Raw genomic sequence first — 18820 nt, 5'->3', positions numbered from 1 at the left:
AAAGAATTACTATCAAAATTTGGGTTACCAAAGGATTCTGGCTGCTAAAACTAAAGTCCAGTTTCCCCAAAAGCTGTTTACCCTGATCTAAATACTTTGACTGTTCTCTTACCAGCAGCCTAGTATAAATAGGAATAAGTAATGAAACCATCTTTCTGCTGTGCTAGTTTTTCTGGAATACAACCCCTGTGGTAATAATTACATGGGGCTTATCCATCCCAGCATGAACACCACCAGAGTGTCAATTATGACAAATGTCTGGTACCCACAAGTGTGTGTAGTAAAGAAAACCAACTGTTTCCATTCACTTAACCTTGGGGTCAGGGTTTCCCACTGGGACTAACAGCTTTTTTTCCTGCTGTAAATATCCATTTGAAGTTGCTAGGATGTGTTATGATACACAGACCTACTCTTTCAGCACTTGCCTTTTTCTTGTTTGGTAATTTGAGCCTAACTCTCACCAGGGGTTTACACCTGTCTCTGGTTTTTATTTGTATTATCCCCTTTGGGTGAGACATTTCGCTTTCTTTTCCACACCATTTGCAATACAAGCTGGGGAGTCCCCAAAGCCCACTGGTAGCACAAACTGGTAGTGACCTATTTCTTACCTCTGGGGTATCTCTTGCAGCTATTTGCTATCTTCAGCTTTTGAGACAATTACCAGAGGAGTGGAAAAATCAGTAAAAATGGAACCACTGAGCTTTGATCCTAGGAATACAGACTTCCCTCAGGCAAAACCAAGAACAGGCTATTGCAGAGGAAATTATAATTACATATACAAAAGAAAGGACATTTTCAGTAGTGTAGACAGTGACAGTGGACATAGATAAAAGTGTTTGGAGGAATGTAATTGCAAGGCAGTCCGATTATTACACCTTCCTCTAATCCTATCCCAAATCACAACCAGTTTGGCTCAGGAGCTTCACAGGCTGGATGTGGCCTGTAGGAGTTTGATAACTTTCAGCGGATCTCTCTTCCATGAATTTGTCCACTTTCCTCTCCAACATGTATAAGCGCTCATCATCACAACATCCTTGGCAGACTAAAGCTTCAGGTTGGTCATCTGGAAGAATTTCTTCCCTGAAAGGATGGTTTAGCATTGGAATGGGCTGCTCAGGAAAGTGGGGGAGTAACCATCCCAGGAAGTGTTCAAGAAACAACTGGAAGTAGCACTTAAAGCTGGTAGTGTTCAGTCAAAGTCAGGACTTGATCTTGGAGGTCTTTTCCAACTTGAATGATTCTGTGATTCCATTACATCTTTAACAAAAAAGGAAAATCTATGGGGAGCAAAAGACGGCTGGCTGGTATCCTTGAAGACTGAAGCTGCTTGTCACAACACAGCAGACACAGGAGATAGCAGCAGGGCAAACTTCCTGTTTTAGGATGTTATGCTACTGCTGTCATGATACCGTCCCAAATTTTGGATATGTTGGCTGAAAGGGATCCAGAACACCTTATTATTCAGATTACAGTTATATATGTGTGGGGGGAAAAGGAAAAGAAATTATAATGGATGAGCATCCCCAACTCTGCATTGTATATGCATCCTAAAGAGGAAACACAGCCCTAATTTTTTGTGAATGAACCTGATTGAGATGATAGTAAATATGCAACCACATTACCAAAACTGAAAAGTGCAGTAACACAAACTTCCTCCCTAAAATCTACCATTTCACATAGGTGAAATTTCAGAATCTCAGTGAGCCTATTGCCACAACTCTCCACACCTTCCAGCTTTGAGAAGACTTGTACAAATAATCTATATGTGTCAGATTTTGATTGTGTTCTTCTTACAAAAAGAAAAAAAAATCTGAACAATAAAACCCCTTTTAATTAATTAAATACTTGACATGTAACAAAGACCTCACTATATGCCCAACGTGGTCATAAATCTGCTTCTCTCTTTGTAAATAAGCCTTAGAAGGAGCTAACTAAAAGGATAAGAAAGGATTTCCACTAATCAGGATTGCTTTCACATGGCTTTATTACACAGAGGAATCACAATGACTGGCCCTGCACTTGCTCTCCTTTCACCGGTGGACAAATGCAGTCATTCCAGTGGAATAGACAGAAATGGAAGTCATGGCCCATTAGCCAAAAAGACAGTCCTACAATCCTTATCCTCTCTAAGCTGCCAAAGGAAGGTAAAAGAGAAAAGTTGTTCTGCCAGTTACCAAATGGAAATGAAGCATGCAGCTAACAACCATGAGATACTGGTATCTCTAAACAAGAATCTAATCTTGGGACTACACCAAGGGTTTATAAAATGGGAAAGTATAATGCAAACCCCACATGACTGAATTTAGCAATGAGTATACTGTTGATGACTTATACTGTTCCAAAGGCAACGCACCATTTGGTCGAAACATCTGGACCCAAAAGAGCCAGCTACTGCACACTGTAATTATTGCCTGCTCTGAGCTAGGGTATGGACACAGTGACTGTGAGAAATTAAGAATGCTGTTGAAAAGTAGTATTCCTTCCCACACTACTGTAGCACACTGAAAACTCAAAAACCACTACAGGAAGTGTAATAGAAAAAAAATGAGAGAACACAAACGATTGAGTTAACCTTTGTCATGTTTGATTCAATAAAGCTGCCTCTTTAGAAATTATCTAAAGCTGCTGGAGTACTTCCAATTTATCACAGAACTCAGCATCTAAATTATACGGGCAGTAGAGAAACATTTTTAAATATTCCTATCCCATACATACCTCAATTATATTTCCTCATTTCTAGGATCAATTAATCAAGCTAGAAAAATCAGAGCTCGCTTTTGCAGCACCTGCCTTTCCCAGAAGATAATTTTCATTGTATCACAAAACTTTGGTTGCTTTTTAACCTAGGAAATGTTGGGTTTGAGTGCTGAAACAGAAAATAACTTTTTTTTTACTCATAAATGTACTACAGATAAATGCAGTGCATAATCCTTTATAAAATGTTTTCCCTTTCCAAAAAAACGTTAAATATCAGGAAACATATCCCCAGATGGATTACAGAATGGCAAATACATTTCATAGGCATTTTTATTGTTGTTATTATTGCTTGACAGAGTAAAAATAGAAGTGTCTTCAAAGGTGTCTTTCCCTGGAATAAGCAACCCAACATAAAGATAATTTATATGCTGAAAAAGTTACAGTCAATGCATTATGGCTGTATATATAGGATCTCTTCATTTACAATTCCCTATCTCTCCCAAGAAAGCTCAGGTTGTAAATTTTTTAGACTTCCACTGCACCTTGCCCAATGGGGCCCTGAATGCAGATTTTGCTTGCCCCTGTAAGTATGAACAATCAGAATTACACAACTGAGTTTGCTGTTGCCCGCAAGAAAAAAAAAAAAAAAAAAAAAAAAAAAAAAAGACAGTATTTCCGACTTCCTTCAGGGCCGAGAGGTAAAGCTGAATGTTGTAGCCTTCAGGTGCAGGAGGCAGTTTAGAGCTGTTCTATTTTGTTTCAAATAGTATCTGTCAAGGCTAAAGCAAGAGAAGGGCAAACTCCGGAGCCTATCTGTGCTTTCCCTCACGCCAATGAGGGAGTTACATCTTCCCATTCCCTTCATGAGCAGAATCCCATCTCTCGAAATGAACCTTCTAATGCATCGTGATCTCCTCAATGCCACTTTCGTCTGATGTATGATTCATGGTCCTCTGCAAAACGTTTTCCCTTGCCAGAAAAAACATTAAATATCAGGAAAATTGTCCCTAGATGGATTGCACAATGGAAAATAGGCCTCAATAGAATTTTTATCATTGTTATTTGCCTATTTGTCCCTTAACAGCTCACTTTTACTGCTTGTCTCTCCCCTCGACATTGGAGTTTCATATGGACCATCGGTTTGCCAGTGTAATGGGTTTTCACAGCCAGGGGAAGGTAAGCGCCAAGGATTATTAATAGCGTTCCTCGATTAGTTAAGGGAAAGATAAATGTGACACCACCAACAAAACCCCTGAATATCTGATACCAGTGAGGAGTGGGTATCACCTGCCGAAAATAGAGCGAGAGAGATTATATAACTGGGGTTCCTACCCCGAGTTCCATCTCTTTTTGACCACCTCCCTATCTAACACCTTTTCAAGCGTGCTTACGAGAGGTACAAGAGGTAAGTAGCAAGAAAATTCTCAAATCCACAGCAAACATGGATTCACCAGCTCCGGGCAAGAAGCAGGACCTTCGCAGATAAAGATTATCTTCCATCACTCCGGCCTCATTCCCCTTTCCATAAACAAAAGCCCGGAAACAAAGAGATGCAAATCTCTCAAACACTGAGGAATGGCTTCCCGCAGAGAAGACTCCAAACGAGAAGAATGGATCATTAAAAGGAGTAAATAGGTGAACTCATTGAAGGAGAATGAGAAGAAAAGCAGGGGTGAAGGTGGAAATTACAAAACTGGGGAAGGGAGAGAAGAAAGCCAACGAGAACGAGAGTGCGGGCTTGCAAAGAGATTTTAGTGAAATAGCCAGCTGTGAACCGAAGACAAAAAAACCCCACGATATCCAGAACACGTCTAGAAATGACACGTCTCCTTCTGCACAGATGATTGTAAGCGATGGGATGAAATCGCTCTCTTTGGGGTGGTCACTAGGAAGCTAAAGGAAATGTGTCACCATTTTTGCAAAGGACCGCCGTCTTTCTGCTTCAGTTCTTGGTGTGAGGGCTTCGTGCTGCTCAGGAGATTCTCCCTGAATTGTTTGCTTTTGGCAAGGGTTGGCTGATTTCTCCTTAATTTATTTGGTCGTTTACTTAGTAACAATATCGTCATTCCGGCGCTGGTAGAAGGGGGAGTTGATCTACACAAAAGTTTTGGTTCAGACAACTTGGAAATCCACGGCGTGGATTTTGCAAATAGTTCGGGCAGAAAAATTGGCAGAATCTCAGAGATAAAGGAAAACGTGTCATTCATCTCGCAGGGATGATGAGAAAAAGATGAAGGGTCAAGTGAGAAACTGTCAATTCGTGAAACGCCTTTTTTATTAGAATAACAGTTTTGACTACAGGTTGGTGGTTAAAAGCTTCTAGAAATTTGCTAGCTATCCTTAAAGAGAGACACTGCTGAGACTGGAGCTGGGCCTCACCGCTGCTCCATGTGAGATCCCAGCTGGCCGCTTCGCAAGCCCTGTGTCCCTGCTTTCACCTTTCTGGCTGTGGAGGGTACGCACGGCTTCTGAGCTGGGGGAAATGTTATTTACGCTCTACAGATGGCTCCACCTGATCTGAAGCCTCATTTTTCTGACACCTCTCACTTTTCGCCTCCACAGCATGATTAGGCCGTAGAGGGCTGACGGATCCGATGACGGAGGGAAAGCGGGGCAGTTCGCGCATCGTTAGGGATGCGGAGGGAGCCGCCGGGCTCCCAGCCGCAGGACACGGACAAGGAATGCGCCTCTGGCCGGTTTGCTTGGCATGAGGCTAGTTAACCTGATCAGCGTCTGCCAGCACAGCAGGCAGCGCTGCGCATCGCCTCTGCCAGCCACCAGCTCGAGTTCCCCCCGAGGGCAGCCTCCCAAATGGGCTCTGCCTCGTCAGCAGAGCGGGGTTAACACCGAAACACGAGTCACCCGCTAGGAGAGAGCATCTTCACTGGCGGGTGGGCAGGTGCGCTCCTCTTTGTAAGGACCTAAAAGGAAGCTCTGCGGCTCAACAACGGCTTTGCAAAAGATTCGCAAGAAAGGGCAAAAACCTGCGGAGACTGAGGCCCAACTCTTCTTCAGACCGCACCGATGCTGCACGCAGCAAAGCTGGGAAAGCAGAGGGCGATGTAGCACTGGGCCGGCGGTGTCTGCACTGGGAGCAAGAAGAGATTGTCCTCTCTTTCCTCAGTTAAGGAAAGGTAAAGGGACGACAATTTCATAAGATATGGCATATTGATCTCTGACAAATAGCTGCATATTGATGGGTCCGCACTTATCCTACGTTTAAAATGGACTAACAATAGGGTTCTAACTCTGAATTCCGCTAAAGCAAGAAACCCCAGTACCCCAAGTGCTGTCTTTACTGCACCCTTCCACCTCCCAGCTCCAAAAAAACCGCTGAGCGAGAATGACCCATGCAGGAAGGTGCACAGAGCTCTTCTGTGGGGCTGCTGTTTATCTCGGTTCAGCATCCCAGTGCTCAGCTCCTCTGTCCCTGTAGAACAGGGAAGGATGCGTTCAGCCTAAGGAGAGGGACTTGGCTCCATCATCCATCTCCTTGTTTGTCCTTGGAGGAAACTAAGCATCTCTTGCATCTCGGGAAATACATGGAAAAGGGAGGCCGGGGAGAAAGTTCCAACGGGAGAAAAACGACAGTCCCTTCCACAATGAAGAGACTATTTTTAGGAAAGAAAAGAAGAAAAAAAAAAGGGGGGGGGGGGGGACTCCAATGTCCCCTCCTGCTCCGTCCTTCTGCGTTCAGTGTCATGGTAATGACTTACCCATCATAGCTGAACTTGGGCCGTGGGAAAAAAAAAAGGGGGGGATGGGGCTCGTACTCTTCAAAGCACAGAGCAATTATCGACAGCACAACCCGAGGTTCTGCACCAGCCGCCCCCTTTTCCAGGCTGCTCTCCAGCGGCCCCATTCAGAGGAGAGGTGTGATTGTGGCAGCAGGACCGGCCCGTACCCGTCGATCGCGCCTGGGGATCTCGCTGCCACCGCTCTGTCCTCCCCCGTCTCTCCTGGAGCAGTGATGCCAATACTCCTGCAGAGATCTGCCCTACTACTGGGCCCTAACCTTGGCTACCTCAGCCTAATGGCTCCTGCCCAAACTCTGAGAGAAAGTTGGACTACTTACCATATTTTATGTGAAAAATGGGCACAGATCCTTGGAGAGAAAAAAAAAAAACAAAACCCTAGAAAACACATTACAAATCCTAAATGCTTTCTTTTTTTGACTCTAATGGGAAGTGCCTGGTCCTGCCTGAGAAACCCACTACTGCACAGGAGCTCCTCACGAGTGTGTTGTCACCTCGCATCTCGTTTTGCCATACCCTATCGCGGAAGATTCTGCAGCATATTGTGCATTACAAACGGGATCCGTAGGATTCGCTGGGATGTGATAATTAATTCAGTGAGGATGATGCTTAATATGGACTGGCCCGAAAGAAACAAGGTCTAAAAGGAATATGTGTGTGAAGGGGAGGGGGAAGGGAGAAGGGGGAAATGTTTAAAGTGGTTGAAGGATAAGGCAAATGTTCAAAAGCTACATTACATTTGCTTCCCGACCTCAAGAGCAGCTTGAAGCTTGGCATATGCTGCAGTTCCTTACTCGTCACCGAATATAACTGGTAAAGCTCATCCTGACTTACTAAAGGAAAAGGCTCGGCTCTGCACCACTAGTTTGTCCACTGCACCCGAGGACTTGACCTTGGCAAAACTCTTTCTCCAGCCGGTATCACAGCAGACTCTGGCACTGTTCCAGTAAGGCTTAGGCTCCAGCCTCCCAGGGAGCGACCCCCACCTGCATCCTCCCCCACCCCAGTCCCCACAGAGGCATCCCCGTGCCCTCTCTTCAGCTGAACCCTCGCGGCTGTGGACTACTTGGTGCTCTGCAAACTGGAGAGCGACAGCCCACAGCACTTATCCACGCAGAGCTATAGAGCTGGCACAGGTCCAGCCTTTCCCGGTGTGCCATCCCCACACAGCACTGCAGCTTTGGTCATATGAGCAGAAATGATGAGAAAAGCACTTTTTAATCTTTTCGCACTTGCTTCCCTGTTCAAACAGTTGCAGGATGGCTATGACTGACTTGCTCAGCGCTGAGGATATCAAGAAGGCTGTGGGAGCCTTTTCAGGTGAGTACTTTTTTCTATTTTTTTTTCTTCTCTCTTTTCCTCCTTTCATCTCTTCAGGTTAGGATAGCTGTGCATTTATTTCAGCTATGGGAAGATTAGAGGAACTAGCTAGACAAAATTTCAAATGAGGATGTGTTTTCAGATGTTCAACGAATGCCTCTGACAGGTTTATGAAGTACAAGGCTGCATCCTCAGCAAAGTTGTCCTGCACATTAGGGAGGTGAAATGTTTATTTTAAAGGAAAGTAAGCAGCAACTGCAGACAGACTTTGCTTCTACTGAGAGGATACTTTCAAAGGGAACAAACCCCTCGGTGAACCAAGCTGCATTATATATTGGTGTGGGATAGAGAAGTCAGCAGTGGATGTCGGCAGCTTCCCTCTCACTCCTGAAATTTAGTTTCAGATGTTACAGAACTGCTGTTTCCCGTTTCAAGGATATAAGAAACCACTCTTGTACTTCCTATGCAGAATCCCCGGGTGGGCTTTGCTTTTCGGGATGGACAGAAGGCAACAGTACAGCAAGCGGGAGCACTGCTCGACTGCAGGGGCTCCCTGCAGGTCGAATGGCTGCAGTGGTCCACACTTCCCTCTCAGACTCCTCCGAGTATCAGATGTTCCCTGCCGCTCTCACTCATCGCGACCCCCAAACTGACAGCAAGCCCTCTTCGTGCTTACAGAGATTCAGGCAGTTAAGGTTGCTCCCAAAGAAAGGCAGAAATCGTGCTCCGGGATACGCGCTATGCCCCCCTCCCCCAAACTACCTGGCTGACCGCACCATCCCGGGGAGCCGCCTCTGTCTGTCCTGCTCTGTGCGATGACCTTCCCGAACAGACAGAAGCGCAAGACCCGCTGAGCCTGGCTCAGCTCAGAAGCCGGAGAGTGAGAGGGAGCGACAAATTGCTTTTCTGGATCCAGCAGCTGTTTTACTCATTAGCTTCCATTGTTCTATGGCCATCTCCAAGTCCCGGAGCAGATGCAATTAGCAGCAACTAATGACAGATCTCAGTCAGGCAGATCACGGAAGACTGAGCCTCCTTAATTTTATGTAATGGGAAAATTTAATGCGGCGGGAATAAGAATGCATGAGGAACAGAAAAAAAAAAAGTCCACCGCACGTTTTGGAGGTCACTGCATGGTATTTCTAATCCACATCTCAGTTGTTAGGCTACCTGGGTGGGACAAAAGCGGCTGCGGTTAAAGGACGGGGGAGGTGGAGCAGGTAAACCGGCTCCGATTTCAAGGGCTCTGGGTTGTTTGTTTCTTTCCTCCCCGGAGACAGCTCCTCACAAGGTCTTGCGAGGCAGCGCGCCGTGCAGCACTCCCTTGCAGTGAGCTCACACACCACGATTGCACATTCCTTTAGCGGTTGAAATGCAAACACTGATTTCTAGTAAGTCTCCAGAAAAAAAAAACAAAACAAAAAACAGACAGTGCTCTGAAATATTTCTCGCCAATGCTTGAGCACGAGCATTTTTTAGGTTTTTGGTTTTTTTTCCCAGGGGTGGAAATGTCAAAAAGTGACAGCTGTCTAATAGACTGCTCTCAGATGTCTGTTCTAGTGTACAACTTAGACAAAAAAACCCAAAAAACAACCAATAACAGAAACGAACAAACAAAAAAAACCAACCAGACAAGCAAAACCAAAAACCAAAAAAAGGTTTAAGACATTGAAATGAGACCAAGCACATTAGACCTCAGCTCCCAAAGCTTCCAAGTCTATCACAGACTTCTTGTGTGACCTTGGGCAAGTCTCATCCTTCTGTAGCTCAGCTCTTCATCTGAAAAACCGAGATATTGCCTCTCTGCCCCACTGTTTATTTCCATTAGCACCTGCGAAGCACGGACGATTACACTGAGTACACCCATCACCTACCAAAGCTGTGCTCCACTGTTCCTCCCGGGGCAGGAAAAACAGCAGCACGGAAGAAAACCACAGGTATGTGTTGGTGTGTGTGCTTCAATGACTGTTCTAAGCAGTTCTCTGGTTTTTCATCTCTTGTAGCGGCTGAATCTTTTAACTACAAAAAGTTTTTCGAGATGGTAGGATTGAAAAAGAAAAGCCCAGAAGACGTGAAGAAGGTTTTCCATATTCTTGATAAAGATCAGAGCGGCTTCATTGAGGAGGAAGAATTGAAGTAAGTAAAGTTACATCCCTTTCAAATATCCCCACCTAAGGAGTCTAATTTCCTGTGGGTTATTTTTACAAGACTCTAGGTAGTAACACACAGCTCAAACTCTTGACTAGTATTTGTGTGCTACACCAGTTGTTTGCTGAGCACATCATCTAAAGAGTGTTGGAGATAGCTAGTTGCCACTTGGATTGTGGGATTCCTGAAACACATGAATGGTCGATACCTTACAGGTAGTTCTTCAGCCAAATGCACTTTCAGAGTTAACTACTTCTGAATGTTAAAGAAGGTCAACAACAGAAGACACGACGCTGGATTCTGACTTGTGTCTAAAATCAGTGGTAGAAATAAATATGAAGTGCAATTGTTCTGTGGAAAAAAACAAACAAACCAAAACAAACAACAAACCAAACAAAAACAAACAAACAAAAAACCCAAAACAAACCTTCCTTTTTTTTCCTATGCCTCCTTCCCAGGTTTGTCCTGAAGGGCTTTACCCCAGAAGGAAGAGACCTATCAGACAAAGAAACAAAGGCTCTTCTGGCTGCTGGAGATAAGGACGGTGATGGTAAAATTGGCGCTGATGGTATGTAATTAGAGGAGTAAACTTTGACAGTAACAACCGAATGTTACCCTTACACACAAGAACTGAGGAAACCCAGGAATCACGGGGGGCTGTGACCTTCTGAAGGGCAAAAAACAGTTTGGGTTTGATGAATGCCAAGCCCTGCTCCATTTGCCATACCTTGCTTGGAGGCGTTAGAGGAAGAGGAGCCGAGTTGTGACACTAGAGGGGGCAGGAGCTCACAGAAGCCGGCTGTGGGTCGGGCACTCCGCAGCGCAGGACTGAGTACCCAGCCAAACTCTACCTCAATTACTGTATTTTCTCTGTTGATATCAACGGAGTGAGGATCAGGGCACTACGAGTTCAGGGACTGAGGCTTGACTATAAAGCTTGGAAAGAATAATAGCTGAGCGCCAGCATTTTTGCTTGATGTTAAGTTAGCAGGAAAGTAGTTCATGACTTAGCAAAGCAATGCCCTTAAAATTCAAAGTACACCCATTTTGCTACAGAATTTCTATACAATAACAGTCTATCCAGCTTATGCTAGTGTTTACGTGGGCCTTCACACCTAAGAAAGCTTGTCACTCCCTTTTACTGAATATGAGAAATACAAGAAAAGAACAATTTTTCCTCTCACAGCATTGCTTAAAAAGCTAGTGCTGTTTTCTATTCCCCCTTGGGATGAATCAGCTTAGCCCACATACAAAATTTCTCCTTTTTTCTCTTTTTTGGAGGTGAGAGTGAATGAAACACACTGAAGGAGACAAGAAGAGATGCAATTCTAAACTAAAGCTTTCCTCATTGCAGGAGAAGTTTGTGGCCAGAGTACTAAATCACCTAGAGAGCAGGCAATTGCTAGGGTTTTGACATATCAATAAGCCATATAATAAGCTGAAATCTAAAAAAATACCTAAACCCCCTCATATCTCTCTGTGTTTACCTAATCTCTGAGATTTTTCAAAAATGTTATCTCAAAAAAATAAAAAGGTCAATTAAAAGATAAATTAAAGGCAAAGTTAACTAACACAGTCTCCCAGCTTAGAAAATGACACACAAAATCAGCCACTGACATATCAGTCAGGTGATGCACACTGGCATATCAGTGACTATGGCCATGTTCCTAGACCAAGGCTCTTAATTTCTCCAATCATGACTATATTAAGGTTTAGGAAAAGCTCCTACACTTCAGCAGTGCCGCTGAATCCAGTATGAGTGCCATTTCTTGGATCTTCATATTCTTTATTATATAGGTCTTCTTTATACACACTAAAATAAGTGACAGTAGTACTAAAATCACTGGGCAAGTGTTTCAAAAGAAAATTTTATTCAGGTAAGTAAGCTTACAGCTGATCCACCAGCCTTAGATAAATTTTCAGCTATTCCAGAAGGCTGCAAATCAAAACTGGTCTTAATTGGAATAAAATATCAGTATTGCATAATGATTTTGGCTTGTACAGGAAAATACAGCATTAACCTTTATATTTAAGACTACCATAACTTTTTTCTTTGAAACAATGCCTGAAACCCAGTATATTGGAATAAAGCAATATGAAATGCCTCTTCTCCTTATATCTTTCTTCTGAGCTTTTACTGTTCCCTAACTTTAAAATGGAATTACTCTGTATTTACACTTGATAATGAGAAGAGAATTATGTGTTTTTTCCTATTGATTCTTCTGACCATATCCCTACATACAACATTACCAGTTTCTTTCCCATTTCTTAAATTTGACTTTAACAGCCAATTTTTACATCAGAAAAGACTGAAATACATACAAAACTTAACAGGATGAGGATGAGTAGGATACTTCCCAGCTTTTGCTTTGGCCCATAAATCCAATTCAAGACTATAACTGCAAATGTAAATAAAACATCAAGTCATAAAGGTACATCACATTCATATGCAGTATTGCAATGCTGTATTCCTTTTGTGAACCAATTTTGTTTCCTGCAGCTGAATTTTCAAGCTTTACTTCCACTTCTTGTTTCAAACATCAACTTCCTAAATCACTAAACGATGGCAAACAAGCAGCCTTTCACAGGGGTTAATGTTAATTCTCCTGATGGCCCTTGAATGCTGTCCCTCAGGAGCCCACAGCAGTTGTAAGAACTGATCTTTAGGGATTTTTAACACCACAGAGACAACTTTCTCAGATGTATCATCACAAACATTAATCCCAAACTAATCAGCCTTCTTCTAGCTGGGGTCTCACATTACAAATCTTCTCTTAGATCTCTTGCTTTAAACCTTTTCTCATTCGTGCAAGACCATTCAGCTCTGAAATAGCTTCAGCAGTTTACCTCTTGTCTGATCACGGTTTGAACTTGTGGCTGATGAAGCAAAGAGCTGAAAACTTGCAGCCAGTTCCTGTAAGACACGACCATCTTCTGTGCAGTGTCAAGGCCCCTCCATATTCCACCAATGTGGTCAGAAGATGATCAATCTGAAAAAAAATTGCAGGTCATGGCCAGGTTACCTCATTACACAAGCAACCTTAGTTTCCAGATCAGGCTGAAAAATGATGCTGAAGCAGCTCTAGTAGCTTCAGGAAAATATTTATTTGCCTTTATTTCTTTTATAAGAAAGAGGAGTATGAAAAGTATGAAAATTTCTAGTCATATTGTTTTAAATCTATTTTATTTATTGGCATTGGACATGCACATTGTGCTTTTTAGTTTCTTGATATTAATAGACTTGAGAAAATACATACAGAACTTTCAAAGATCATGCACTGTAGGCAACACAAATCCAAATTTGTATCCCTGTATATCAGAATGTTGTAAAAATATGACATTAAGTGTGAAAGATTAAGAATCATGACCTTGCCAGGTGAAAGCCATAACAAAACAAAACAAAAAAATTTGGAATTCCTTCTTTTCTTATCCTGCTTTGTGCTCTTGCATCTTCCAAAATAAATTAGTATAAGTCATTAGTTATAAAGTTTCCTAAACAGACTTGCTGTTGTAAAGAAAACGTAAAAAACACAGTCTGATGAGAGAAATCTTGAGCCTACAACATGTCCTCTGTAATCATGTCTGTCATTTCAGTAAAATACTAGAGGGCATGCATTAGGCTGCTATATAGTACTAAACTGTACTGAACACAGTGAAACAGTCCTCTCCTTTTAAGTCAGAGCTTTGATACAAAACAGCTAGTAAATTATTTTACACGACAAAATGGTCTAAATCCTTGCAATTTAAAGCCACTATTTGTGCAAAGAAAGACATAATTTTGTTTGGAAGGATAACTACAACTGGAAACAATGATATATTAAATCACAAGGATTCCCTTATTAACAGGCCAGTGAGAGGCAGTAACCATTTACAAGGGAATGATATATAGTGCATTATCTCAGAAGTTTTGCATATATCAGTACATTTTGTAACAATGCTTCCACAAGCCACCTGTGGTTGGACTAACCCTCATGCAAAAATGAGTACTGAATTAATTTAGAAGATTATTCAACTGGAACATCTTTGAAATATTTAAAATACATTGAAAATCCTGGGAAAAGTGAAATTGTTGCAATTATTCAAGAAGGACTATTTTATGGCTTGCTGGTTATCAGAAAATACCTGTGAAATATATTGCTATTAAGTGATAATAGTACTATGAAAATGTATTATATAAAATATTTGGCTGCAAGTCTGAATAACCTTTTCCAAACATAGTCTGTAGACACAAATGATTATAAAAGGTATTTAATTTAGCGGTAATAGGTATGACAACTTGTTTTAACAGTATATGCATAGTTAGTTTTCCCTTTTGGAAAGGTTTGATCCATTGCGGTTCATGTTTCTCTCTGTGGGATTTATTCACACAGAGATTTAATAATCATAGCCTTTCTCCTTTTCTTCCCAGAATAGTTGCGGTTTTTATCACAAGCACTTTATGTTATCTCTTAAATTCAGTTTGCAACACTTTCAGTCTATGTACCCACCATGTACAGGATTTATACATGTTTTGTGTTAAGTAATCTGCATCACTAATCCTAATTTGGATTTACATCTTTCAAAACGATGGATAAATTTGGAATTAATTTAAACCCTCTGACATTTTTTATTTCTCAGTCTGGTTTGTCTGCATTTGGCAACATGTATTTTGGACACGCCATCAAAAGTGCTATCTGTTTGCACACAACAGTCAATTAAGATCTCACTTGTTTAGAGATTAGCATTTTTCAACTGAACACTAGAATATTCTTTAAAATGCCTAATTTTCATCTTCTATCTTTTTCAGTTGCCAGACTTTACTCTTCATTATGTCAAACTTTAGTAATTTTTTCTTGAGCCTTTACGGACTACTGCCTCCCCTATTTGTCATTTTCCTCTCAGCTGATTATGTTAAACCCATAAACCACTCTCTCTGCATACCCTCTAATCCCTTTATCATCTTTGTTGCCCTTCTTGGGATTCCCTCCAGTCTGTCATTTTCAGTGCTCTGAGGCACACACAACTGTGCAAGGTATTCTCATGTGTAACTCTTCCAAGGTTAGATGGAGTTAGGAATTATAACCAGGCAGCTATTCACCAGGATACAAATGTGCCTTTTCCATGCTTTATCTCCCTGCTGAAAGGCATTATATACACTAAAATAACCCCAAACTGCAGATAGATAAGTTTATGTAAATATTATGGATGTACCACTAATAAAAGCCACAGGGTAAAATCCTGGCTCTCTGACACCACAGGAATTTTTCTAATTCTTATAACACAGTCAGAATTGCTACATAGGTTGGTATGAGCCTTCTGTTTTTGTAATCTGTCATTTTCACTCAATTTACAATTACAAAATTGAGTTTAAATGCAATAGAATTATAATATGGGACACGAATACTTTGAAAGTCTCATTAATGATTCTCTTTGCCAAACTGTGATAGAAAGGAAATTTATCTCACTGAAAGATTAAATTTCTAGTTCTTGCCTTCATCCCATTGAGAATTACAAAGAAATAACTGAGAACTAATCAAGTTCTTCAGATGAAGAGTGGTAGAAGTCTTACAGTCTGGCATGTATAGCATTTCTCCCTTTCATTTCTCTGTAAGATTTCCCAAATCATACTTTCCCTTTAATTAACTTGGATTTCTTTGCTCTTCTTTATTGTGATATTTCTGCTACACCAATGACTCTGTATTCCTTGTAATATGCTTCCTCCTTCTTTAAATTTTGGTTTTTAAAATATTTTTTAAAATTCTTTCCCTTCTCCAGAATTTGCAACTATGGTGGCTGAATCATAAAGGCTTTGACCAATGCAAACCCTTCACCCACCCTTCACTGCCCAATTCCAACCACCTCCTGCTGACTGCTTTGGCTCCTGTTCTATTTATTTATGTTATTTTATACTCCAGCTCTGTTCTCTGCAATCCTGCAACTCTGTAATTGTGCTGAAAGACACTGTTAAAATAATAAAGGTCACATCAATCTGGGCTTTCTTCTCTCTCACTACAACTTGTTTCTTATTTCATGTAGGCTTGGCACACGCTGAGAGAAAATGTTACTTGTTTTGTTTTGTTTGGTTGGTTTTTTTTTCTGACATCCCTGCTGCTTTATCCCTAGCTAGGGTAAAGTAGGAAGAAATTAAAAAAATTATTTGGGATAAAACATGCATATAGTAAGTCATTCAGTCCAAGTTCTGAACTGTGGCAAAACTGACTGCATTATTTTTAAGCCACCCCTGCTAAATGGATGTGTACTCATAGCGTGGAAAATCTCTAGTGATGGAAAATCTCTTGTGATGGCAATTACCCAACTTCATTTGGCAGTTCGTTCTTTCAACTTAATCAGTGTTATAGCAAAAAAGTATTTCCTAATATTTAAACTACATCTCCCCTGCTGCATTTTGGTGATCAGTAAGTTGATCTGTATAATTTTTTTAATTTACCCATTGCAGGGGGATTTTTGCATAAAAGGTTTGACAGGAATATCAGTTGGTGCCAATCATACATGAAGATAACTTCATAAACTATTAAAAAGTAGTCACTTCTGAAACACAGGGTATGTTTAGTAGTAGTGTTACACAACTATCTAGGACAGGAAGAATGGCATACTCACAAGAAATAACAATATGAATTTCAGGAAAAAGAACACTGAGATTCAGGTGTGATGCTGCAGTTGATAATCCCACTGTTAAAACAGTAAATCAGAAAATCCCATCAAAAAGATTTTATTCTAAAACTTTACCAGGGAAGTGAACGTCTTCTTTGGAGTTATATATAGGAAACTGAGACTTATGCTAAGGAAATTATTAGCCAATAGTAAGCCTATGACAGAGCTCAATATTTATTTCCCAAATCCTGTTCAGTTACTTTGGCACCAATCTTACGCTTTTTACCAGTGTTGTTGGGGGTGTTTTGCTTTTAAAGCAAAGACTAAAGCAGGGGGAAAATATTTTCAGGCAACATCTCCCCAACAACTTGACAAAACATTGATTATTACTGCAGTATAAAGGAAGCATATTTTCCATTTCTGTATTCCAAACTATTCCCTGCAGCAATAATACCTTATTCAATTTAGATTTATTATCACCAATTTAGTGGAGACACAAAGATAAGGCTGAAACCCTGTCATCATCCCACTGTACAGAATACCATCCTCTGCCACAGCGATTACCCAATGCTACTCGGGAAGCCAATAAACGTTCCCTAAAGCCATTCTAGATCCTCACTCTGTAGTAACTCGCAAGGAAGACTTTTTGCTGAAGATGCTGTGCATTCAAAAGAAACCCTTTGGTTTTGCACACTGTATATACGGTTCTGAAGGATGTATTGATTTTTAAGTATTCTAAATAAAGCAAATGAAAACGGATTGCCGTGAAGCGAGTTTATTTCCTGCTTTTTCTCGGCAGCTGCTGACCTCGCGTGGCAATAAAACCACATTACAGGAGCGCACAGGGCTACCCAAAAGGCATCAGGCACCACGCTGCTGCAGCAGCGAGAATGAAGGGCCGGGGAATTCGAGAACCGACATAAAACAAAGCCCTTTATACTCCCTTTTTATTCTCTGGAGCTGCAAGGATTTGTATTTTAATGCTTCACTGGATGGCACGAAAGCTGAGATTTTATCGAGGGGTTTGGCAAAAAAAAAATAAAATAAAGACTATAGAACAAATAGCAAATAAATAAAGACACTAATGAGACTAAAAAATAATTGTAGCAGATTATGTCAAAAAAATCAAATTACAGCAATATCAATGGCGATATTTCACTAGCATAGAAGTCTGAATACCCCAATGATCCCTGTTTCAGTCTTTCTTCATGTTGTTACCTCAATCACTCTGGAACAAGCAACACTGAGTGCCTAATTTGGCCTGTAAAATTTCAGCCATAGAGTAATGAAGAAGGTGAAAAGAAATATCCTTTATTTGCAAACTGAAAGAGTTACATTGAGTAGAAAGACCTCCAAAATACCATCTCTACTTTTCATGCTGACAGTAAAAGATATTCTAAACCTGCATTTGGTAGATTTATTCAAATATGCAACTGGTATACTCAGATCCTGTATTCTGAGATCTTATACTCAGAATTCTCAAAAGCTCTATTTAAACATTCTTTTTTCCCCCTCCTCCCAACTGCATGTTAAATTAAAAGTTCAAATTTCAATATGCATCTATTGCTGAAGAAAATAAAAATTCAAATACAAGTGTAATATAAGTAAATCTCTGCCCAGAGGCAAAATGACTGGTTTATCAATTGCCATCAAACTACTGGTTTCCTTCCACTGCCGGATCTTCAATGCTTCTTTTAGACTCTTATTTTTCCCCACACAAATTTCTTCTAAATCTTCTCCAATTCTTCAAATGTTTTATTTCAAATTTTAAAAACATTTAAGTTTTCCTTTTATTTGGATGTTATCTAGCCATGACTCAAAATACAGCAAACAAATGTCAAATTTGAAATACAATAAAATATAAAACAAAACATTTCATATACAAAATATTAAATTATTCATTCTTATATATAGCTCTTGCTTTAATGTCTTTGAGACTGTCACAGAAACCACTGTAAAGCCTGAAGAAAGCAGAATTTGCTACATAATTTAATCAGGCTTTCTGCACAGTGTGGATTACAGTATGCTTGACAAATACAAAAAATCCACACTACCCTGCAATTTACTGTTTCATGAAGAAAGATGTTTTAATTTTCAGATGCATAAGCAAAGGAGCAAAATTACATTTCTCCAATAAACATTTACCTTAAATTTCTTAATTGCCATCTTACATCTTCTTTGCCCTGAACAGTAAGCGTTCCATAATTTGCTTCCCTGTTGTAATACAGTAGAAGTTATGAAAGAAAAAAAATACTGTAGCCATCCTGTTGAAGACAAATTTTTAAATAATCAGTACATATCCTTTACTT

The 18820-nt window shown here is 40.8% G+C and overlaps 2 protein-coding genes across 3 annotated transcripts in view; one reads left to right on the top strand and one right to left on the bottom strand.

The window, feature by feature from the left end:
* The window catches only part of LOC131573207 (neutrophil cytosol factor 4-like), a 53919-nt gene that overhangs the window by 27046 nt on the left and 8053 nt on the right, over positions 1-18820 (bottom strand). The window contains exon 2 of the mRNA XM_058826932.1: positions 12768-12910. The gene's annotated coding sequence lies outside the window, so the exon portion shown is untranslated. The remainder of the gene's footprint in view (positions 1-12767; positions 12911-18820) is intronic.
* Positions 4003-17270, top strand: LOC131573209 (parvalbumin, muscle). Of its 2 annotated transcripts, XM_058826937.1 has the most exons (5): positions 4003-4102; positions 7705-7772; positions 9776-9908; positions 10379-10488; positions 15675-17270. In XM_058826937.1, the coding sequence occupies exons 2-5, from the start codon at positions 7712-7714 to the stop codon at positions 15701-15703; spliced, it is 333 nt and encodes a 110-aa protein (XP_058682920.1). In that variant the 5' UTR covers positions 4003-4102; positions 7705-7711; the 3' UTR covers positions 15704-17270. The 2 variants fall into 2 exon arrangements, with proteins under 2 accessions (XP_058682920.1, XP_058682919.1); XM_058826936.1 differs by lacking the exon at positions 4003-4102 and having other exon boundaries at positions 7688-7772.

Source organism: Poecile atricapillus, chromosome Z (genome assembly GCF_030490865.1).
Source record: "Poecile atricapillus isolate bPoeAtr1 chromosome Z, bPoeAtr1.hap1, whole genome shotgun sequence".
In the NCBI taxonomy this organism is placed as follows: Eukaryota; Metazoa; Chordata; class Aves; order Passeriformes; family Paridae; genus Poecile; species Poecile atricapillus.
Note: the sequence above shows the minus strand (reverse complement) of the source record. Positions and strands in the feature narration are given on the sequence as shown.

Coding starts and splice junctions, on each gene's coding strand:
- LOC131573209 (XM_058826937.1), top strand. CDS start 7,712: ATGGCTATGACTGACTTGCTCAGCGCTGAGGATATCAAGAAGGCTGTG. Junction 7,773..9,775: donor GGCTGTGGGAGCCTTTTCAG/GTGAGTACTTTT, acceptor CATCTCTTGTAG/CGGCTGAATCTTTTAACTAC. Junction 9,909..10,378: donor ATTGAGGAGGAAGAATTGAA/GTAAGTAAAGTT, acceptor CCTCCTTCCCAG/GTTTGTCCTGAAGGGCTTTA.